The sequence below is a fragment of the Pseudorasbora parva genome, chromosome 24, assembly GCF_024679245.1.
Source record: "Pseudorasbora parva isolate DD20220531a chromosome 24, ASM2467924v1, whole genome shotgun sequence".
Taxonomy (NCBI): domain Eukaryota; kingdom Metazoa; phylum Chordata; class Actinopteri; order Cypriniformes; family Gobionidae; genus Pseudorasbora; species Pseudorasbora parva.
The window spans coordinates 29,035,067-29,060,109 of NC_090195.1; the positions used below are offsets into that span (position 1 = coordinate 29,035,067).

A 25,043-nucleotide genomic window follows, 5' to 3' on the forward strand; every position below is an offset into this window, starting at 1 on the left:
TGACCATAGAATATTTAGTAGTGAGAAATTTTCTCAAATAGACGTAATGCACAGGTGGCAATTTATCACGGTACCACGCTTGAATTCACTGAGCTCCTACTAACTACCACCAGGCCAACATCTGAGTGCTGAAATGTGAATGTTTTATATGGGAAACTTATTCTATCACTGTAATGACAGTTTAGGTTTCCATTTCTCAAGGGAGATAGAAGTAAACACAGTCCTTTGACTGACATGATTTTGACTGCTGTGACATTACTGAACACGGTATTCTTAAGGGAATCCACATAATCAAATAGACAGACATGGCAATGTGCCACTTGATATTATCTGCTATGCTACATTTGCAGAAATATACAGCATAGTTATTTCTCTGGGCCAGGATGCGTTAACGTAGATGTGATGTCATGTAATAAATCACGTTATTTATGCCTGACGTCTCTTCTGTGATACTTATCATTTAATAAATAGTACGTATCTATTAATATGACCATTTGCATTTATATGTCAACTTCATCAGGAGCTCGGGAGCGTTTACAGTGTCTTAGCTGGGATCCTAAATGCGGGTGATGTCGAGTTCACATCAGTGGCTTCTGAACATCAGACGGACAAAAGCAACATTTCCAACATGGCAGTACTAGAGAGTGGTAAGAATTAACATGCATTCCAGTTTTTCAAGGCTGACCTTTCACTTTGTACAACACAACCTCTTGATCTGAGCCTGAGCACAGTTATATAATCAGTCATGGGTGTTGTGTATTTATGTAATTCTAAAGGTAAACCTGGGTAAATCCCTTTGGATCCCATCTGAAGAAGAAAAAAACTCCATAAACAAGCTAAGGTTGTTTGTTGCTCTTAGCTGACTTAATAGATTTAGAGGGTGTAAGGACACTTTTCACCAGCTTATCCAGACCAGCTTATCCACATTTGACTAGTTCAAAGTTTGATTTTGTTCTTACACAATAATCATGGGAATAAAAAGTATGCCATTGTAGGGCTAGTGCATATCAAATTTCACCCACAACCTCTCTTTACATTAGGATAGGGGTTTGTGATGATTTGCCATTTCTGTGGCAGAAGAAAAAAAAATGTTGTATGATATGTTGTGAGATAGTTTTAAATATTCGAACCTAAAAGTATACCCTAACTAGTGAAGTGCACAATTAATGATTATTATAAGTTTGTAAATTGGGATGTGTTAGCAGTCACATACTATCTAGTTTCATGTAGCCAGACCTTCAGACTGATGGCAGAAGGTCTGGACTCCATCACTGCTTTCATTGGTCAAGGACCGCCCAAGAGGACGTTTGACTAAAATGTAACGCAACCAATCACAGTTCGTTTTGTTTCGCATCAATTTTAGGGGAATGAAAATGTAAAGTTGATGTCCCTACAATAACAGACCGACTTGCATCTATAAATTATACAGTCAAGAACATTGTGTAAGTTTACTGCTCACACTTCTCACACTTCCAGCGTTTACACATCAAAAAATGCTTTTCTTATTTAGTATGTTTTTCTTGTTTCCAGTCCAAATATCTAAATATTCTTAAATCAAGATGCATTTACTAGATAAGTAAAATGACATAAGATATTTTTTCTTGTTTTCTGGTGAAAAATATCAAAATGAAGTGAGTTTTTGCTTAAAACAAGCATCATTTTCAGTCAGTGGGGTGAGAAAAATAATCTTATACACTGTAAACCCTAACGTTGTCTTTACTTAAACAAATCAAGTAATCTTGACTAAATATGACTAGTTTAGTCCAAAACTCAAAAATATAAGTTAGTATAACTTATTAACCTACAAAATACATAAACTTAAGATTTCAAGTTGAATGAACTCAAAATCATAATTAATTAAAATAGCTCTCTCTGGTCTTGCTTTGATGTGATTGGCCATGCAAGGAGTTCTGTCTGGCAACAAGAACAAATTCACTGATTGGAGGATATTTACAAAAGGCGGTCCTTTTCTGTTGCTGATTCAAATTAAGATGGAGACTTTTTCATTGTGTGCAATCTTAAAATCGGTAAGTAAAAATTTGTAAGTTACTAAACATAATAATATTATGTGAACTAACTTATAACTAACCAGACTGACTTTATTTCTGTTTTAATGAAAATAATAGTTTTGTTGGAAGTCACCATGATGAAGATAAGTGTTTGCTTTAGTTGGCCTCTTGACCCTTGACTGTATGATATTATAATATAATGTTTCTCAGGCTGTTTTGTGTTTGTGAGACACATTTGGGAAGAAACACAAAGTCAAGAGAAAATATCATCAAGTGATGTTGTTTAATCATTGACGATGATAATAACATCATCATGTATTGGCAGAATCCCTGATCTCATGCAGAGTCTAATGCTCTGATTGTCAAAGCAGTTATTACACTCTAAAAAATGCTGGGTTAAAAACAACCCAAGTTGGGTTGAAAATGCACCAACCCAACAATTGGGTTGTTTTAACCCAATGGTTGAGTTGTTCTTACCCAGCAATTGGGTTGTCTTAAGCAACATTTAACCCAACCACTGGGTTAAAACAACTCAACCACTGGGTTAAAACAACTCAACCATTGGGTTAAAACAACTCAATTGTTGGGTCGGTGCATTTTCAACCCAACTTGGGTTGTTTTTAACCCAGCATTTTTTAGAGTGTAATAGTTTTGAAATATTAATACAAATTTCCATTAGATTCTTTACTCTTGTGGTAATTGAACAATTAATTATTTTATTTTTTGTGCAAAAAATGTTTAAATCTACGGCATTAGTTAGACATGCACAGACCTCAAGAACAATCCGTGTATGAATCTCTACAATGGTGACAATTATTAAGTGAGTTAAGTTAAGTGAACCAAGTTAAGTGAACTTACATATACAAGTTTTGGGAGACTCCATTACTCAATTGAATTGAGGGAACGAGTTTACTCAAATCAATTGAGTTCAATCAACTTATTAGGGTTTTCAGTGTATCTGTTTGGGATGGAAACAAGAAACAAGATTTCAATCAGAAACAAGATTATTTTTATCACTCCATTGGCAGATAATTTTGCCTGTTTTAAGCAAAAACTCACTTCATTTTGATTGTATTTTCAGCAAAACAATAAAAAAATATCTTATGGCATTTTACTTGTAAATGCATCTTGATTTAAGAATTGTTAGATATTTAGACTAGAAAAAGACATTTTCTAAGTAAGTAGAGCATTTTTTGTAGTGTAGAGAAATGATTTTGTTTTGTAGAAAGCTTTGTATAAATTGTATCTTAATTTTAATAAATGTTTCATCATTTGCCTGAATTTAATAAATACGCTTTAATAAATAAAACAGCAGACAAACCGTGACAGAGCGATCATTTGTGTTGCACACACACACACACACACACACACACACACACACACACACACACACATGTTGGTCTATGTGGTTTACAGGGACTCTCCATAGGCGTAATGGTTTTTATACTGTACTAACCGTATTTTCTATCCCCTTACACTGCCCCTGTCCCTAAACCTACCCATCACAGGAAACATTCTGCATTTTTACTTTCTCAAAAAAACATCATTTAGTATGTTTTTAAGGCCATTTGAATTATGAGGACATTTGATATGTCCTCATAAATCACATTTATAGTGTAATACCAGTGTAATACCCATGTAGTTATACAAATTTGTGTCCTCATAAACCACACACTCTAAAAACTAATTCAGAGGACCTTTAGTCATTACTTAAATATATATATTGTTGTGAAATAAAAAATCAAGTTCTGAGAAACTATTAGACTTTTTAATTGTAATTGTTATTTTATTGAGTTGGGATGACACACAAATTATGCCTATTGATGAAATATACTATCATGACTTGTCAGAGTTTAACATTTTCAGTTAATCAAGAAACAATTTAATTTTAAGTTCTGTTAATGTAAAAAACAATTTGATGACGTGCAAACAGCTAGCCCACAGTTTCCGCGCGCAAGGCCATGCAACGAGACGAGTGAAGCATGTGGTGAATGGTAAGTAGTTTTATGCTTAATTACACATATTCGCATTCGCTCAGGATTCAGTTGGTGACAGCCTTCAGTGGTCGGCAACTGGCGGCCCGCGGGCCAAAAGTGGCCCGCCAGCGATAATATCTGGCCCGCGGCGCGCCCGCATCTGCCGAATCTGGCAGATTGTTTTGATAGCGGCTGGTTCTGAAATATATCTGTCAGTGTAACGGAGGCGAGTTAATGAGAACTGTGCAGGTAAACTCCCGTTATTTCAAGAGACGATCACTTCGTCTAGAGGCCAGTGGAAAGTTACGCAGCATTTAGTCTCATCGTTCGAGCGTCAGACTCCCGTGCAGAAAAGACTCGAATTCGAGCCCCGCTCAGAGCAGGCAGTGCGAATTTATATCTACATTCAATTAATTTTGTCTTTAGTGATTTTGCCTTTAAAAAAAATACAGCAACGTTTCAGCAGTAATGTTTTATTTTAGGATAAATTCAGAGCTTTCAATTTGAAAAGTTCTGAAAGACATTCAAGAGTCTGTGGAATAGATCGCTAGACACGCCTCTAAAAGAGCCGTCATGAAATGTCTGGTATGATGACAAAACGAACAGTGAAATATTGAAACGTTTGATTATATCGCGGGGCGTCAGCACCAACACGTGAACAATAACAACTCAAATTCAGCTTCCTTTTTATCAAAAAATATTGACAAGAACCAGCAAAAAGGTGCCATGCTTCAACTTCGTTGCAGATTAGACACACCAGCTTTGCATTCACAAAACCAGGTAGGATGCATGCACAGATGTCTTCCCATTCTTATTGTATGCCCTGTTTTCGCTGTTAACTTTCCTCTTTAGACTCTTTGATAGTGCTATCTTAAATGTTAACATCACTCTGTACTTGGAGAGTTTAGCCTGTCTCCAAAAAGCAAACGATTGCAAAAAAATGCAGTTTACTACGTGAGGATGCCAAGGAATAATTCTGAGCTAAAAGTATGCTACATGACGTCAAATAAGTATTACAATAGGTTCCATGTGTAACAATCAAATTAAAATATATTTATAATTCACAATATGGAAAGTGGAAATAATAAAACATAGTTCGTTAAGAGCAATCAAACATGCCAATAATGGGCTTATTCAAATCCTCTTTTATGTTTTGACTTATTTTTATTTATTTATTAAATTATCCCTTGACTATATTCTGGCCCGCCATCTAGTGGCAAATTTATTTTGGCCCGTGGCCACATATACTTGTAACCAAATACTGAAATCTGTAAGTCCTTACTCTGAAATCTGCACAGTGTTGATAGTAACGTTATAACTAGTCTGTGTACCGAGGAGGTAAAGTTAGCTAACGTTATAGCTGTAGCCTGTCACTAATTGAGCTAACTTAGCTACACTATTTGTTCAGATACTTGCTCAAAACCAGTCGGAATTATGTAGGGCCCTATGAATTACGTTTTATTTTTTCCTAAATTTCGTTTTATTTATTTCTCCAAATTTCGTTTTTTTTTTTTAACCTTCTGCTCGTATTTTACCACAAAAAAGAGTGTGTTTTACAGCCTGCTCTCGTCTGTTAAGAATTTATTTTGGAGAACCATATTTCATAAGGTTTAATATTCACGTTAAGACCGTGAATGTGATAATTAGTTAAACACATGGGTTACAGTGGGGCTGGGCGATAAAACGACATGTCTCGAGATAGACATGTAATCAATAGGCTATTAATAAAAATGCGTTCGATAAAACGTTCGATATATATTTTTTATTTATTACATATACGTTATATTTTTCTTCGTCGGAACAAACGGGAGGCTGAGTTTGGCTAAAGATTTTTTCTCACGGTCATGACAGAAGAGCAAAAACATGGTAAGCCTGAATATCATTAGGAAAAAAAAAATACCATTAATGGTGTCTGTTTATATTTAAAAAATTGCCTCCTGGAAAACACAGGAAAAATTATTTTCTATAGGACAGGGCTCAACTTAATTATTAAGCTCATGTTACTTAGAAATGTGTTTTATTGTGGCCAAAAAACTTTTTCACCTAACTTAAAACATTATGTTGGATCAACTTAATTACTTGCATTCATGTAGAAAATTATTAAGTTCATGTTACTTAAAAATGCATTTTTATTGTGGCCTAAACTTCTTCACCTAACTTAAAACATTATGTTGGATCAACTTAATTACTTGCATTCATGTAGAAAATTATTAAGTTCATGTTACTTAAAAATGTGTTTTATTGTTGCATAAAAGGTAATTCACCATACTCAAAATATCGTTTAGAATTAATGTAATTCTGCCAGTAGTCTTAACATTAAAATTCTAGTGGAAAACGTTAACATATTTTTTTTTGTTGACCCAATGTTTTATTTTTTAGAGTGCATAAACAGGCTCACACACACACACACACACACACACACACACACACACACACACACACACACATATATATATATATATTTTTTTTTTTTCACTAATCCTACCACCAGAACTTTCTGTAAATGGTCTGAAAGTCCGAACTATACAGAGAATGCTTTCACACAAGAAACGAACCGAACCTTTGTTCAGTTTGGTCCGGACTGAGACTACCTCTTTTCGTCGGACCAAATTTCGTCTGTTTGGTCCGGACCATGGTCCGAGGGAGGATTTTAAATCTGTAATTTTGGTTCGTACCAAACTGAAAAGTCCGAAAATCCGGACCAAACAAGGTAGGTGTGAAAGCACCCTAAAACTATTTAAAAACTTTTTTGGTAATTGAAATACAGCTGAAATAAAATAATACATATAATATAAATATTAGGTAACTAACTGAAATACGTTGATTTTGAAGTAATAAAATTACTAAAACTAAACCTGATAAAAACAATAATAAAATCAAGCTATACAAAAGTATAAAAAAAATAATAATAAAAAGGATAAAAGATAACAAAAATTATGAAAAATTAAACTAAACTAAAAGACAAAAAATAAAAATGCAAAGCTAATTCAAAATATTAATAAATGCTATAGTAAACTAGAATTGCACTTCCTGAATCATAGTACATTAATTTCTTATATTAGCCTTGCAAAGGGGTTTTTCTAATTAATTTTAAGGTAATGAATTTGGCCAGATGCTAAAGCTAACAGAATGTAAAATAAATGAGTTTATTGAGACGCTATTATAGTTTTTATTAATATTTTGAATTTGTTTTATAGTTTTATATTTTGTTTATTTTCATTTGAAAGTTTTAATAATGTAGTAATTTGAGTAATTTAGTAAAATGTAGTCATTTTGTTGTGTTTTTGTCATTTTTATTATTATATTTTAAATATGTCTGTATTTTTATTTTATTTATTTTTTGTCATTTTTGTGCATCAAGTTAAACTCAATGAAAATGCGACATGTTGGCGACTAGCTGAAATAAAAGTTAAAATTGTATTAGTGTCTTTCAAGTAAAACAAGTTTAACTATAAGCCTTGGCTTGTGGTATAGCTTTGCTGCAATTTCATTAAATGGTCCCTAAAGTGGTAAACTGGCTTTTCATATGTACTGAAAGTATATTTTTTATATATTTTAAAGAATACGTTAAAATCACCAGTGCTGTTCATACTTTTTACACTCAGTAAAAGTGCCATGCATGCTCCTAAATACAAATTTAAGCACGTTGTTGTGTTTGTGTGTGCAGCTGCATCGCTGCTGTGTATCCGTGCGGATGAACTACAGGAAGCGCTGACCTCTCACTGCGTGGTCACACGGGGCGAAACCATCGTCAGGTCAAACACAGTGGAGAAGGCCACTGAGGTGCGGGACGCCATGGGCAAAGCCCTATATGGACGCCTGTTCGGCTGGATTGTCAACCGCATCAACTCGCTCCTGAAACCGGACAACCAGTCAGAGTGAGAGAAAGAGATTTGCCAAGATTTTAACGTTTCCAATCAAAAGTCTGATATCTCAGCATGAACATTTAGCATCAAATTATTCATCCTAGACCAGATACAATGTCTCATAATTGACCAAATACTAGAAAGAAATGATAGAGGCTATTTTCAGTAAGTGCAGAAAGCAATAGATGCAATTTACTCTTAAATGAAGATAGCAGTATTTTCTTAGCATCAACATTTGCGCTTAGTGTAAATAGCAGCTATCGTTGTTTACACTACTTGAAAATAGCAGACAAGTGCCTAACAATGCCTGGATCAGCCAAACAAGAGGGAAAAAAGCACTAATATTTCAGCGTCTTCAGTGGCACAGTCAGTAACGCTTAAGGCTTAAGGATATAGGTTGACGCGATTGACCCGGGTTCAAATCCGCATTTCGCAGAACTTGCTCTTCTTCCTTTTCTCATCACATCGGTAATTATATACGTATAAAAATAGCACTCACGTAGAAACACCTAACCCTGGTTGTGTGCCTAAACATGAACATAAACTCTAAACTTGTCCCTCAAATCTGATTGGTTGATTGGAATGTTGTTCCAGGATTTTACAAACATGTTGCACTTGGTGAAATCGGGTTCTGTCCATGCCACTGCTCTTGTTATCAGATAGGTTTTTGTAATTTTGTCTGGCTCAAATTGGTTGGTGGAGTTAGTGTAAATTGCCTCTGCCAACAAGGCAGGCTATGTTACGGTGTAGATGCAGCACTGAAGAAGAGTTCAAGACTTCCAAACACAAATGAGCTTTATTCAAAAAACTGACTTTACAGCGAACATCTAACACATTATGTTAACGTGAGACCAGACAAAGACAGAGTAAACAGGGGAGTCCTAAATACCAACACTGATATAATTTCCATAAAAAATTTCTAATTCTATCATTGAACTTCTCTTCAGGGAGGAAGACAAAGGTCTGAACATTGGCATCCTGGACATCTTCGGCTTTGAAAACTTTAAAAGGAACTCTTTTGAGCAGCTGTGCATCAACATCGCCAACGAGCAGATCCAGTTCTACTTCAACCAGCACATCTTCGCCTGGGAGCAGGTACATCTGGACTCTGATAAAGTCATATCATCCAATCCTGAATAGTTTGAAAGCTTTTCTATGCCTTTTGGGAGCAGTTTTATTTCTCTTCCTCAGCATAAACTTATTTCCATCTAAATGGTGGTAACACCTCATCATTTATCGTTTCACGGTGCTGTAAAAGAGGGAGGGAAGGGGAGCAGAATATTCGGTTTTCTTTTAACGCAGACAAGCGTGGCAATTCCCCAGACTGACTGGACTGACTGTAGCCTTGGGGGGAAAGTGATTTGGTGCCTCTAAACGTTTGAGACTAACCCACATTAGTGCCTTCATAAATCATCTGAAACAAGCATTCCATCAGGAGCCGCTGACTTTGCTGGTGTTTCTATAAGCAGACAGCAAATGCTGCTTAAAATGTGAGTGTGAAGTCCACATATCTGTGGTTTATGCATGATTCATTGGTACTAATAGGTAAATCTCACAAAACAAACATAAGGAATTCCCAGAAATGAAGTCAATATACAGTAAAAACATACTATTATATTTTATATATATATATATATATATATATATATATATATATATATATATATATATATATATATATATATATATATATATACACATCTTACATATTATAATACAATTATTATTATTTTTATTTAAATCAATATAAATTAAAAGGCAGTAAAACATACCACAAATATATATATATATATATATATATATATATATATATATATATATATATATATATATATATATATATATATATATATATATATATATATATATATATATATATATATATATATATATATATATATATAATTTTTTTTAATTTTTTTTTTATAGTAAACACATTTCAGTAATTGGAATTTTTATTTTATATTATACAAATGAGATTTTGGGGGGAAATGTACTTTTAGATGATCTTTAATGTACACAGTAAAATCATTTCTTAAACTAGTTCAATTAAATTAGTTTAAAGGTGCAGTGTGTAGTATTTATGAGGAATATAATATGCATAACTATGTTTTCAGTGGAGTATAAAGACCTTACATAATGTACCGTTATGTTTTTATTACCTTAGGATGAGCCATTTTTATCTACATACACCGCAGATCCCCTTACAGTGAGATCACCATTTTGCGCCGTCATATTTCTACAGTAGCCCTAAATGGACAAAAGGCTCTGCAGACCGCTAGTCACTCCCTGCTCTCTCCGACCACATCTTTGTTCTGTGTCAGCCACCGTAGCTTCTCTATGTGCTTCGAAAGGGAGGGGTGAGCGGCGGGTGGTTGCAATTTTCCATCTCACCACTAGATGCAGCTAAAACTTACACAGTGTACTTTTAAAACTTACATCTGGTTTAATTAAAAGCAGTAAAACAATATACTTGTTGATCTGAATTAATTCAGGCTGTCACATCAAATACGATTTTTGTGCATATCCAATTGAAATCCGATCAGATTTAGCAAGTGTGAAAGAAAAAAAAAAAAAACATGAAATGGGAATTTTTACGATATTCATATTTGGTTTGAAATCCTATATAAATAGCGCATAAATAAATAAATTTCTGGAAATCCGTTTAGGTCTGATTTGCTCTGATTGGATTTTGCATTGTTTACGTGACTTTCTCACGCTATGTAGGGGAGAGCGGGGCACAACCAAACTCTTTTTGAATGTTTCAGTTTGTATAAATCCACTTGGGGTTTAGAGTATTTATTTTTCCCCACATTAATTGCACACATGTCTAGTACAATTATGTGTTGTTGTTTTTTCCATTAATACAGTGGATACTTTTTTCTTTATTTACCCCGAAATAATGGGAGTAAAATGTGACAACATGCCCCATACTGTATGTGGGGTACATTGTAACATGAGTAAATGTCAAGCAAATGTTATCTGATATAATAAAAAAATCTAAAACAAACTAAAATTATTTTGCAATAAAATATAATTATTAACTTTTTTTAAATAAAATAATGGGATTTTTTTATCATTATAAATACACACGTTTTATTTTAACCACAAACACATCACTCATACAGCTATACAGCATAGTTAAAAACAGAATAATAATGAATCATTTCTGAGCAATGACTCTCAGTCCTTATTTAGCCTTTTCTTATGGTTTCTAAAAAGAATTCATAAAAGTATAGTATATAATAGCGAAGTTCTAATAAGAGCTCGTTGTAACGCAGTGTTACACCCCATCTGCATGACTGGGATTTAAACCGCGGCTCACGTCTTCTGCTGGTTAGATCAAGATTAAAGAACGATCTCAACTGTTACATAACAGATTTAAGATTCAAATAATATCAGATTTGTCTTATTTTAAATAAACACAAAAAACAAAGATGAAAAATAAACTTAAGTAAGAAATCTACTTTTGCCATGGTAAAATAAATGTTCAGTGATATCTTCCAAAGATTTTTTTAATTGTGGCGCTACACAACGTTTCGTCATCCTGGTATGTGTGGAAAGGGTTAAACCATGCATGTTACAACTATTCCCGCATTAGGTTGTGCCCTGCGCTCCTCTAAAATGTAAATGCCAGACATTGTTATATGAAACATGCTGAAAGTCGCTTCAGAAACAAGGTTGTTTTGCTAAAATATGCCGGATGTGCAGAAAATCACAATATAATGGAGACGTGTATAATACATGTCTCCATTATATGATCATTTTCTGCTCATCCGGCATTTTTTAGCAAAACAACCTTGTTTCTGAAGCGACTTTCAGCATGTTTCATATTCACAGTGTATTGAAACCGCAGAGATCACGGAATAAAGCAGCTCATACCAGCCTCCTGCGGTTCTGCCACTGCCTCAGAAGATGCGGCGGCTACACATCGTCATGTTGTAAATAAGACAACATTGCAAACTTCTTCATGTTTCACTTGCTGTTGTTGTTTTTTGCACCTACCAACACAATGCTAGCCTAGAAATCTAGACGCACCCTAGCGGCAGCAAATTTAATCTGCCCGTGAGTGTCATCTAGCAACTCTCAATACCCTTCTGAGCTGTATTTGCCTAACTCTTGCCGGGCCAATCACATCGTGTATAGAGTCGGTGGGCGGGGCCATAATGACGACGGCAGAGTTGCGTTTGCGTGTTTCTAGTAAACACAGAAACTGGCGAACGGCGGCGGTCTTTCGAATCAGCTTTGACCGCGACTCTGGAAGACTTGGAGCTAAGCTTTTCTCTGAGAAAAGAACAAAGAACGGCACTGAAGTCATTCTTAAAAAGGGAAGATGTGTTCGAAGTTTTGCCGACCGGATACGGTGAATGTTTAATCTATCAACTAGCTCTGTTTCACCTTCGTTGCTCTGGTTGGTTGTAGCGCTATCCTATCGCGTGCAGAGGGAGTTTGAAAGACAACCGTTTATCCCGCCCCTCGGATTGAGCCCTGTCTATGGTGAGTTTCCAGACCAAACATGTGGGTCTGGCTTGTCAGGCTAACACAATGCAGTTGTCATAGAAACCAATACAAATATTCCTAAACACTAAATCGGATCTGAACAGGTGTGATACACAAAGTAGACAGTCAATCATTTTTAGATCCGATTCTAATCCGATACACAAATAATCAGATTTGGACTGACAGTATATGTAGCCTTGAGGCACGGCTTTTTATTTTGATTTATTTCTGTTTTTCAACCCCAGTGACACTAATAGCTTCTATAATACTTAATATTTTAAATAATAATACATATTAATGAGAATTATTATTGTATTATTTTACACTGAGAATTTGGGGAAAGCGTGCTAAATTTTCATTAGGATGCAAATTGTCCAAAAATATGCTTAAAATACAATTACTTTTTTACGTTCTTTGTGAGACATAACCTATATGTTGATGTGTGTTCTCCATATTTTTAATTTTACTCCGAGAACTCAGGAGTATGTAGCCTCAAGTAAACACTGAAGAGCGTGTTTTCTGATATTTTTGCCCGTGTTGCTTTGAATTGTGGTTGTTTTTGCATCCCTGAGGCTTGTATGTCAGCAGCAGTCTCACTGTCCCAACAAATGACGTTTTTCCCCATTCGCTGGATGACTTTACCCACGGCTAAAAGCTCTAATCTACACCGGAGATTACATTTCTTGGACAAGCTTCTGTATGTGTGTTGATGCGTTTCACCAGTGAATAATTTTGGTCTGTGTGTATTGTAATTTATCAACATGGCAGTCTAGAGACAAGACAGACAAGTCATTTGCTCTTCGGGTTGAGTGTTTTGCTCACAGGAAGTCATTGTGTAGCAGCAGGAATTGCCTGACATAAAATTATGGCGCTCCAGGCGTTAGCCGGCAGAGTTCAGCAGCGTTGTTGGAGGCTCTCAAATATTTGTGGATAGATGAACAGAAATACATTCCCCAAGGATAAATTCAGGTGCAAAACAACAGCAGTGTCGAGCGTAAAGGTCACAGAAAGCATTGCACTCAGAGACATAGTGTAATCAAACAAGACATTTCAAAATATGAATGCATTGTCTGATAATAAAGAGCTTTCTTATGACATTACATGTAGAATTAGTCTTGCATGAACAGATTTTTGACCATCAGCATGAATTCTTGTCCACACTTGCAGCTTATTCTTGCCGAGAACAGCTCAGTTATGCAGGAAATGACCATCTGATTTACATGCAAAGTGACTAATCATACTTAAATTAGTTTCATCGTGCTGTTTTGGGGGCGATAAATGATAGAAACTGCAGTGTTGGTCTGAACCGGAAATGTTCTTGTGTGGATTTTGTGGTCAGATTGGTTTCTGTCCTAAAGAAGTACATACAGATAGTTTTACAGCTAAACTACCATTCATAATTTGTTGTTGGTAAGGTTTTGAAAGAAGACTCACAAGAATCACTAAGGGCCCCATAATACCGGCAGGTGTGACACAAGTGTTTTTTGCTAGTTTTAGCCCGAAGCAGTTATCATTTTCATGTCCAGTGCCTCGCTGTTTAAATAGCAAGTGCACTCGCACCCATCTGTTCGCCCATTGGCATGCTGGTCGGAAAATGTGTTCAGTCACATTGTTGGCATGTTGCTATTTTGAAAATTTTGAAAACGACTGCACATCGACCAACTGTATTGTTTGTGTTATTTAAACTCCGGCAAATTTTTAAGTTTATCTAGCCTACTCCTCAATTAGTGACAAAATCATTTTCCTATTTACATGCTGTGATGTGTATAGTTACATTGTGCACTCAGAACGACTGAAAATGAAAAGTTGCAAATTATCTAGACCGATATTTCTAGGAACTATACTCTCAATCCTGCGTAATAATCAAGGAACTTTACTACTGTACCATGGGAGCAACGATCCCTGTGACATTACGCAGCGCCTGAAAATATGCTAACTTCTCAACATAACCAACATGCCAACCTCATTGCACAGAGAGCGTGCTGGGGACTATTTTCAGGTGCTGTGTAATATCATTGTGCCGCTGCACCCATGGCACGGCAGCAAAAGTTCCTAGCCATATCGTTCTAAAAAATTGCAACTTTTCATTTTCGTTTTTGTCACCTATCACACATGCGCACTTCAATAAGCAGACAGAAAGCAGGTTAATGCGTTTACATGCAGCGTGAAAACAGGGTAAAAAGCAAAAAACCTGTCCCGACCAGTTTATGCTTACGCCATTCATGACCTTACTCTGGGGGATACGGTGAATAAGCTAAAGTCCCAAAAAGTTGGCATGTTCCTTTAAAATGGGGCCCTAAGGCTGCATTTATTTGTTCAAAAATACAGTAAAAACTGTAATATTGTGAAATATGATTACAGTTCAGAATAAGTGTTTTCAATTTCAATATTTATTCCTGTGATGCAAAGCTGACTTTAGCACTATTCGCACAGGATTAGTATAATCTAGGTACCTCTGTGATTTAGAAATCTCCCCCACATCTGACTTTTGCGTGGCGCATTCGCACAGGATAAGCAAAGCCTGTGAATTTACTCGAATTTACTGACTTTTCTCCCGGATATGATGTCAAGACATGTAAATGTTTTTTCCGTTATAGATATAGCTGTATGAAATCATAAACAGTCATATGTAGGCCTATCGATATTGTTTTATAGTACAAATAATTTCATTCAGTTAGAGAACAGTTAAACAATTAAAAACTGTTAAAAACTGAACTGAGCTCAGACCAGAAAAGATTCAGACCATGTATTAAAAACTGAACTGAGCTGTGAGAACACACGAGTGAGAAGCTGACAATATACGGCAGAAGATTCAGTTTCAAAGCTAAATGTAAAAGCGCCCATTTTAGCGAGCTTGCCATTGTAGGGCCCTATAATTTCCGCGATCAAGGAATCGCGGACGGAATCGCGGAATTGGCATATTAACGCGGAATCTGCATACAAACGCGGAATCTGGTGTTAACGCAGATTTCCCCGGAATTTTACATATTTTTGTAATGAAATTCTGTGTCGTGTGGGTTAAGAACGTATGTCTGAGGAAAGTGCAGACCGGGGGAAGCAAATCTTCGCGACACAACCCCTCCCGTCATTTCAGCTCGCCCTTCAAAACAATGGAAGTACGGCGAAGTTGGTCTCCACGGCTCTGCTTTCGGCAGAGAAAATGTTAAGAAACTCAACGCTAACAACGGTTTCACACTGCACGCGAATGCGGCCTAGAAGCTTTGCGTATGGAGAGCGGGAGCCGCGCGCTCGTTGTGCTCAGGCAGTATTGGTCGCGCGCGCACCTGAACCGCGGCTCGTGTATTGCACACAGACAAATATTGTCCATTCTGTCAGATTTTCCGGTGTTCTGCTTGACCCCCGTCATCTCGTGCTTTGATTTATAATGGGCACATTAGGCAGCAAAGCATATCTGCTGCAAATGCGACCGTTTTCCCCTCTGTTCCAAACATGCATTTAACATGCTGTATATGGGTAGTTTACATGATAAGTAACCTTAAAGTTAAAATTAAGCATCTAGTTTTAATAATTTAAAGGGGCCTTTGAAGTTGGGGGAAAAAACTTCAGGCAGTGTGTTTTCGTGTATTTTTATTTTTCACAGCTCTGGAGATCATAATGGTGAATGTTAAACACACAGAACAATTCACTACATGATTTCATTGTGAAATGTGTTATTTTTTTAATGTTAATTTTCAGCTTTAAATGTTTTACTTAATAGTACTGTATGTAAAAGATGATTCTTATGATTTATTTATTTTTTTTAGTTCTTTTTAAAAAAAATTACTTGAAAGAAAAAGCTAATGGAGCACTTTCATTTTAACTTATATAAACTATTATAATGTATTTTGCCGGAAAGTTTAAAGCTAATAACCATTAATATTTGAAGTATTTGAAGTGCAGTGTTATGTTGCATGTTGCATCATATTTGTCCTAAAAAGTAAATGTGATGTTTGTTACCTCAATAAATTTAAGGTCATTCCTATTTTTTGTTTTATGTTCTATTATATTAACATTAAAAGCACACTCTTTTTTCACCAAAATAACAGTAAAGGGTAAAAAAAACTGAATTGCCAAACATTTTAATGGAAAAAAAGGAATCTGCAAAAATTAAAACGGAAAAAACGGAATTTGCAAAAATTAAAACGGAAAAAACGGAATTTGGGAAAAAATAAACGGATTTTATAGGGCCCTACCATTGTACTGTTCTGTTGTTATGTTTTTCATTAAAGCTACACTGTGTAACTTTTTTAGTTTATTCTTAGCTAAAAACACTTAGTTCTTTCAAAAATATGTGTGTTTATTAATGTATATTTACTTTTTTCAAGTAGTAAAGTATTTTCGTAAGCTTATAATATGCCATTGAAAATACATACGAGTGAGGGGTTCAAATGCAGGTCGCCATGTTGCCCCTCCATCTTGAAAGTACATTAGTACATTCAAGCTTCGCTTTTCACGTTTTAACACTCGATGGCAGTCATGAACGAGGTCGAACCGGAAGCCATGTTAATCTTGGACTAAATAGGCCACTGTAGGAGTTAAAACGAAATCGGAATTGAGAGGAACAGAAACTAATATTCACTGGATTGTCATATACCTAGCGCTGGATGGGGGAAAATATCACACAGTGTAGCTTTAAGAATAGTATTGATATTAATATTAAGCACACCATTCAATCAGTTTTCTCCCAAACTGCTACTCGTTCTAATCCTGGCCAAATCACACAGATGTCAATTCGCACGGGACTACTATTATCACAGGACATCTGTGTTCAATGAAATATGGTAGGTAATTTGCGGGGGAATTTTTACTTTACAAATTACAGACATGGACGATTCGCACGGAATTAAGATCACAGACATTCTCTGCAATTATTACAAATCACCAGAGGTCCCTAGATAACACTAGTCCCTTGCGAATAGGGCTTTTTACATCATTAATCCAGTTGTCAGTGTCACATGATCCTTCTGAAATCATGATTTGCTCCTCAATAAACATGTATTATTATAATTATCAATGTTGAAAACAGTTTCAACATTTCTTTTCCATTTTTATAGCCTGACAAACTCACCATTGACAGGGCTCAATCTGAGGGGCGGGATAAACGGTTGTCTTTCAAACTCCCTCTGCACGTGATAGGATAGGGTACACAACCAACCAGAGCAACGAAGGTGAAGCAGAGCTTGTTGATAGATTAAACATTCACCGTATCCAGTCAGCAAAACTCCGAACACATCTTCCCTTTTTAAGAATGACTTCAGTGCCGTTCTTTGTTCTTTTCCTCAGAGAAAAGCTTAACTCCAAGTCTTCCAGAGTCGCGGTCAAAGCTGATTCGAAAGACCGCCAGTTTCTGTGTTTACTAGAAGCACGCAAACGCAACTCGGCCGTCGTCATTATGGCCCCGCCCACCGACTCTATACACAATGGCCCTCATTTATCAATCTTGCGTAGAAACGGGTGTATATGTTGGCGTAAGATTATGCTTACACTCCTCTCACCGCCTGATTTATGAAACTGTGCGCACCTCTGCAATCCAGGTGTACGCAATACTTGCCTTTGATAAATCCCGCGGCTGAAAACGATCGTCATTAGAATAACACGCCCCTATATATTCAAGTCTCTTCCTCCCGCACGCCCTCATTTTACGCCATGGACAAACAGAAGACGGCAAAGAAGCGAAACTTCTCCGACGTGGAGATCGGGCGCGCTCAATCATCTCTTTAGTCCACTTAGTCAGGGCACTGATTAGGACATAAGTCAACGGGCTGACTCCCTGATCAGTGCTCTGACTACTGAACTATTGAGATGATTGAGACGCGCCCATCGAGACCCTCACCAGGGAAGTGGAAAAAACCCGAAATTGTTTTATTTGGGAGTTTAAAGAGTGGGAATAAAGGCGCTCACAAAAACAAAATATGGACCCAAATTACGAGTAGCTACTGTTAGTGTGGGGGTTGAGAAGCGCACTCCAGCAGTTTAAATAGCTGTTTGGATGATAAATTACCATCACAATGCATTATTTTACAGCACGTTTTGAAACAATTAGCATTTAATTTCGTATCACGGCACATGTATTGGGGTGTACAATAGTGATGATGATGTGATGTGGAGTAAGATTCATTCACATTAATAATTACATGACGATTAGTAAGATTCTTATTATTATTATTTTGATTATTATTCTTAATAACGCTTGTTATTTAGAAGAAGAATGTCGTTTTTATTGATTTTATTATTATTTAAAAGAAGAAGGTCATTTTTATTATTTTGTCAGTCTGAATTATTTTAGTCCCAGTCCGTGCGCAGCTGCCGGGCCAGGCGGGCCTGAAACGTCAGGTAAAGCGCACAGGCTCGCGACTGGAGGAATACATATGCCTACAAATCAAACGCTTTGGTAAAGTCACACAAATTAAACATTGACGTTCATGTTGCACAAAAATAAACACTGAATGTTGTTGTTGTGGTTTTTAACAGTGGGTCATATAGCATATCTTGTCAGTGCGTTTTGTGGTGTTAGGAATTGTTTTTCTGCGCATTTTCCCACTAACTCAAACGTGCGTACACCACCTCCTGAGCTGGCGTAGGATTTGAGCGTGCCGTACGCCAACGTCCATATTGATAAATCTCAAAGTCACCGTGGGTTTGGGTGTACGCAAGGTGTACGCTGGAAATTTGGTGTACGCACTTTTGATAAATGAGGGCCAATGTGATTGGCCCGGCAAGAGTTAGGGGAATACAGCTCAGAAGGGTATTGAGAGTTACTAGACGACACTCGTGGGCAGATTAGATTTGCTGCTGCTAGGGTGCATCTAGATTTCTAGGCTACCATTTTTATGAAAACTGTGATAAATAAGTTACTTTATTTTTTTGATGGATAGAAAATTCAAATAGAGCAGCATCTAATACCTCCTCTAGTGTCTCAGGCAAAATTGTGTAGATGGTTCAGAGATCTGATTCCAGTAACCTCACTAAGTACATCAAAACATGTGGTTTCTCTGCAGGATGAGTATCTGAACGAAGATGTGGATGCTCGAGTGATCGAATATGAGGACAACCGGCCGCTGCTGGACCTGTTTCTTCAGAAACCCATGGGCATGTTATCACTACTGGACGAGGAGAGTCGCTTTCCTCAGGCAACTGACCAGACCCTAGTCGGCAAGTTCCCCTCCTTATAACACTTACGCTCTTGTTCATGCTCTCTCACACTTACACACACACACACACACACACACACACACACACACACACACACACACACACACACACACACACACACACACACACACACACACACACACACACACACACACACACACACACACACACACACACATCTAATGATACGTATTGGTCAGACCCACAAGAACAAGAAAGAGACTGTCTAGCATTTACTGGCATCATCTGCTTTCTCTTGAGGGCACTCTCAATAGTCTTTGACTGACAGATGAATAATTAAATATGCCAAGATGCCTAGATGGTTTTCCATGACCTAGCTTTATTCCTTTATACTGAATGAAACTGATGGATGAATAATTACTGTATGTCATGATATCATGAATGGATGAATGAATTATTGAATGAGTGTATGGTTCGGGTCAATGAACGAACAAATGAATGAACGAGTGAGGGAGATGAATGAATGCCCGAGTGGATCGATGAACAGTGAAATTAATAAATAAACGAATGAGCTAATGAACAAATGAATTAGTGAATGGATGGATGAGTGAATGAACGGATTGTAATGAACACTTCTTTTGTTTAATCAGAGAAATTTGAGGACAACTTAAAATCCAAAAACTTCTGGAGACCAAAGAGAGTTGATCTGGGCTTTGGAATCCATCACTACGCAGGCAAGGTACGGATATTTCTTATTTTATCCATATTTATTTAAAGCTTTTTTAGACATACTACAGAAACAGAGATATGAAGGAGAATTAAAGGGATAGTTGACCCCAAAATTTCAATTCTATCATCATTTACGCATTCCATTCCAAAACATGACTTTCTTTCTTCTGTGAAACAGAACATTTTTAAAGAAAATTGGTAACAAAATCTTTGACTTTTATTGTATGGATAAATATATATATATATTGTGACGTTTCTTAGAATATCTTTTTTTATGTATGTGTGGGTGCGTGAATGATGACAGAATTTTCCTTTTCATCTCTTTGAGCCAAGTTCATCTGTGAAGATAATAGCCTGTAGGATGTAAATACATCTTGTTTCTCGTGTGGGTAGGTGATCTATAATGCCAGTGGCTTCCTGGCTAAGAACAGAGATGCTCTGCCTGCTGATATCGTTCTTCTGCTGAGGTCGTCCGAAAATGAACTGATCCGTAAACTGGTTACTCACCCGCTCACTAAAACAGGTTTGCTTTGCCTTTTACTCTGTGGAAACATTTAAAGCCTTTGGTTCATCTGCTGTTTAGATGTCTCCGCTTCTGTCCTTTTGAATACAGATATTATTATTTTATGTTGCTGTGTGTGTGTGTGTGTGTGTGTGGCCATGTCCTCACTTTTCAAAATGCTTATAAATCACACAGGATGAGTTTTTTTTAGAGAGTAAAAATGCAGAATGTTTCCTGTGATGGGTAGGTTTAAGGGCAGGGGCAGTGTACAGGGATAGAAAATACGGTTTGTACAGTATAAAAACTATTAAGCCTATGGAATGTCCCTATATGCCACAAAAACAAAAATGTGTGTGTGTGTGTGTGTGTGTGTGCCCTTGTTTATATTACATTGCGGGGACCAAATGTCCCCATAAGGATAGTAAAACCTGAGATCACGTATATTGTGGGAACCAGCCAGCGGTCCCCACTTTTCAAAAAGCTTATAAATCATACAGGATGAGTTTTTTTGAGAAAGTAAAAATGCAGAATGTTTCCTGTGATGGGTAGGTTTAAGGGCAGGGGCAGTGTAGGGGGATAGAAAATATGGTTTGTACGGAATAAAAACCATTATGTCGATGCAGAGTCCTCACAAAGATAGTGATCCAGACGTGTGTGTGTGTGTGTGTGTGTGTGTGTGTGTGTGTGTGTGTGTGTGTGTGTGTGTGTGTGTGTGTGTGTGTGTGTGTGTGTGTGTGTGTGTGTGTGTGTGTGTGTGTGTCCAGGTAAGCCCTACATTATAGGAACAAAATATCCCCAAAAAAGACGGCAATATCCAAAATCCTTGTTTTTGTGGGGATGTTTGTTGTTCCCCATGAAGAAAACGTCTTAAAAATCATACTAAGTGATGTTTTTTGAAAATGTAAAAATGCAGAAAGTTTTCTGTGATGGGTAGATTTAGGGGTAGGGTTAGTATAGGGTGATAGAATATACAGTTTGACAGTATAAAAGTCATTATGTCTATGGTGAGTCCCTATAAAATGTGAAAAATAGATGTGTGTGTGTGTGTGTGCTTGCAGGCGTGCGTGCATTTAATTGGCCCTGTCTGTGTGAGATAGATTTTCTAAACAGTGACCTCTAATAATCTGTCAATCAGTCCTATCATTGTGTAATTACCTCGTTCAAGGACTCGCTCTTCCATTGTGCTGTCAAAGAACAAAGGAAATGGAGACATTTTGATGCTGAGCACTTTCCATGACTTTTGAGTCCTGAAGTGTGATTACTCTTTATTTGTAAAGCAAGAAACAAGGCCTAAATCAATAACCCTGATCACATGAAATCCTATATTAGGGTTGGATATTTTATTCATAGATATTTATTAGTAAAATTAATCCAAGATAATGATAATAAACTTTTAAAGTATTTTTTTTTTTTACATGTAGCTCAAATGTTCCGTGTGTGTTTGTAAGAATGAGTGGTGCTGTTTCATCCGCTGTCCCTACTCAAGCATGTGCAAAATGTATGGGCCTGGTTTCACAGACAGGGTTTAGATTAAGTCAGGCTTTAGTTCAATTTGGGTATTTAAGTAGGTTTTATAAACATGCCTTATAAACATTACTGGTGTGCATCTTGGCACTGACATGTTTTAAGATATGTCGGTACAAGTTACTTTAAGTTAAATCAGCTCAAATATGCATTTTATTCTGAGACTAGCTTAAGCCTTGTCTGTGAAACTGGGGGATGGTGTTTTGGACATCTGCTGTCTCAGCATATGAGACAATCCACATGAACTTCATCTTCAGATCTTTAGTATTCCACCGTTTTATTTGATAAAAGCTTTCAGAAAAGGCACACTGAAACTCAAAGGTCTTCACTACAACCCACCAAAATAAAAGATATTGATTGATTCAATCATTAAAGCAGAAATATATATTATTATCTATTGTAAAATGTACTTCTCAAAAGTAGTTGCAATTACTATTATTTTATTTTATTATATTATATTATATGATATTTTATTAAACAATTTTATTTTATTATTATTATTGCTATTATTTTAAAGAATATCATATACAACCAATGTTTAACTAGTGCTGGGCAATCAATTAATTGTGATTAATCACATCCAAAATAAAAGTTTGTTTATGCATGTGTGCTGTGTGTAATTATTATGTATATATAATAACAACACAAGCATGTATATATTTAAGAAAAATATATTATATTTATATATAAAATATTTATATTTGTACATAAGATAAATTATTTATATAGACAGACAGACAGACAGGCATGCATGCACGCACGCACGCACACATGCACGCACGCACACACACATATATATATATAATATACATATATATATATATATATATATATATATATATATATATATATATATATATATATATATATATATATGTATGTATATATATATATATATATATATATATATATATATATATATATATATATATATATATATATATGTATATATATATATATATGTATATATAATATAAATATATATATATATGTGTATATATATATATATATTTATATATATATATATATATATATATATATATATATATATATATATATATATATATATATATATATATATATATATATATATATATATATATATACAGAGCTTGTATTTATATAAACATAATAATTACACACAGTACACACACACATATTATTTAAACACAAACTTTTAATCACAATGAATCGATTGCCCAGAACTTTTATTTAAACAGTTTACAATTTGTTTCCTGTGTAGCACCTTATTTGACAAAATAATTTTGGTTATATTTGCATTTGATTTGATTTTAAAATATTGTTTTGATTTATACATTTGCATCCAATCATAAAGCACAGAATCCAGGAAAAAAAAAAAACAGAATTTCCAATAAACCAATAGACTATCAAGTGTGAGCAGATGCTACAGCATCTTAAATTAATCCACATATAAAAGTAGTGCAATTTCACAGATTGAACAAAAATATAAGTATTGTACCTAAAAATTTAAGTATCTAAAAATCAAAAATTGCACAAGCACAACAACAAGCTTAAAATCTTCCATTATAAGCACACACATTTGTCCTTTAGACTGACGGACGTGTGACATGGTTGCTAACAACATGACACGGATTCTGTTAATAGATTGTTGCCCAGTTTCACAGACAAGGCTTAAGCCTAGTCCCAGATTAAAATGCATGTTTGAGCTGTCTGAACTAAAAGCAACTTGCACTGACACATCTTCATATGCCAGTGCCATTGTTTTTTCTCAAGATAAAAGCTACTTAAATGTCCTGATTTAACTAAGGCCTAATCCTGGTATAATCATTAGTCCTGTCTGGGAAACTAGGCCCTTAAATTGTATTTATTTAGCATAGCTTGCATAAGCATCAAAATGGTTAGTACAGTCCCCTTCTTTTAGGCACTGTATTGTAGGTCACACCCCAATCACACAGACCTGAAATGACAGTGTGAACACCATCCTGTCTGAAACATTAGGTAAGGATGTTGATCTGTTGGTCTGAACGAATGAGGGCCAATGTAGCTTTCTCCCTAGAAAAGAAAATGTGCTCACTCCCATGTGATCTAATGTGATGAATGAAGGTCGTCTGACTGACACAGTCGATTACATCCAATGAGATTCACTGAAGATTGTTTCCAGGAAAGTCTACTGGGATTTTGAAACGAGACTTCATTCATAAGTCTTTTGTTGGCTTCTTGACCATTGTAAAGCTTATTTATCTGTCACAGCACCGACCTTGAAATGGTTCACCTTGAAATAAATGGTAGATTATCTTTGAACAACATGGGATTTATCTAATAAAGTATCAGCAGCAGATTTCTAATGTGTGTGGTTATCGCAGTGAGAGTAGATATTTCCCCTGACCTTTCTCTCTGTGCAGGTAACCTGGCTCACACTAAAGGCAAGGCAGCGGGCTCCGCTCATATGGGCACGCAACAATCACAGCGCACTATTAATTTTGCCAAGGTACCTTGTTTTGCCCTCTTTCCCTCTCTGTTCTGTTATTCCCGCTGTGCCTTTAAGACTTGCATATGTAAATGACCTCTGTGCTGATTGGCTAATTTGATTATGAAAGGAGCTCCTGTGTTTTTACTTTACTAATTTTCTTTCCCACTCTATTTTGTCTCTCCATCTCTTCTACTTTTTCCATCTATGAAATTTCCATTCCTCTTTTCTATAATGTCCTCTGTCTAAAGTTGGACGGTCTTATGTTTTTCAGTACTGTATCATTCAGTGAGGTAATGCTCCTGTAGTATTTGTGCTGTACAGTAGAGATGTGTTCTTAAAGGTGCTCACTGTTTTGGGATGTCTGTTTGTGTA

At 35.9% G+C, this 25,043-nt stretch overlaps 1 protein-coding gene across 1 annotated transcript in view; it reads left to right on the forward strand.

The window, feature by feature from the left end:
* Positions 1–25,043, forward strand: part of myo3a (myosin IIIA) — a 117,954-nt gene that overhangs the window by 61,570 nt on the left and 31,341 nt on the right. Inside the window, exons 17-23 of the mRNA XM_067435573.1 lie at positions 521–647; positions 7,653–7,863; positions 8,799–8,946; positions 19,350–19,503; positions 20,115–20,203; positions 20,587–20,716; positions 24,604–24,689. Of these exons, the coding sequence (XP_067291674.1) occupies positions 521–647; positions 7,653–7,863; positions 8,799–8,946; positions 19,350–19,503; positions 20,115–20,203; positions 20,587–20,716; positions 24,604–24,689 (945 nt within the window). The remainder of the gene's footprint in view (positions 1–520; positions 648–7,652; positions 7,864–8,798; positions 8,947–19,349; positions 19,504–20,114; positions 20,204–20,586; positions 20,717–24,603; positions 24,690–25,043) is intronic.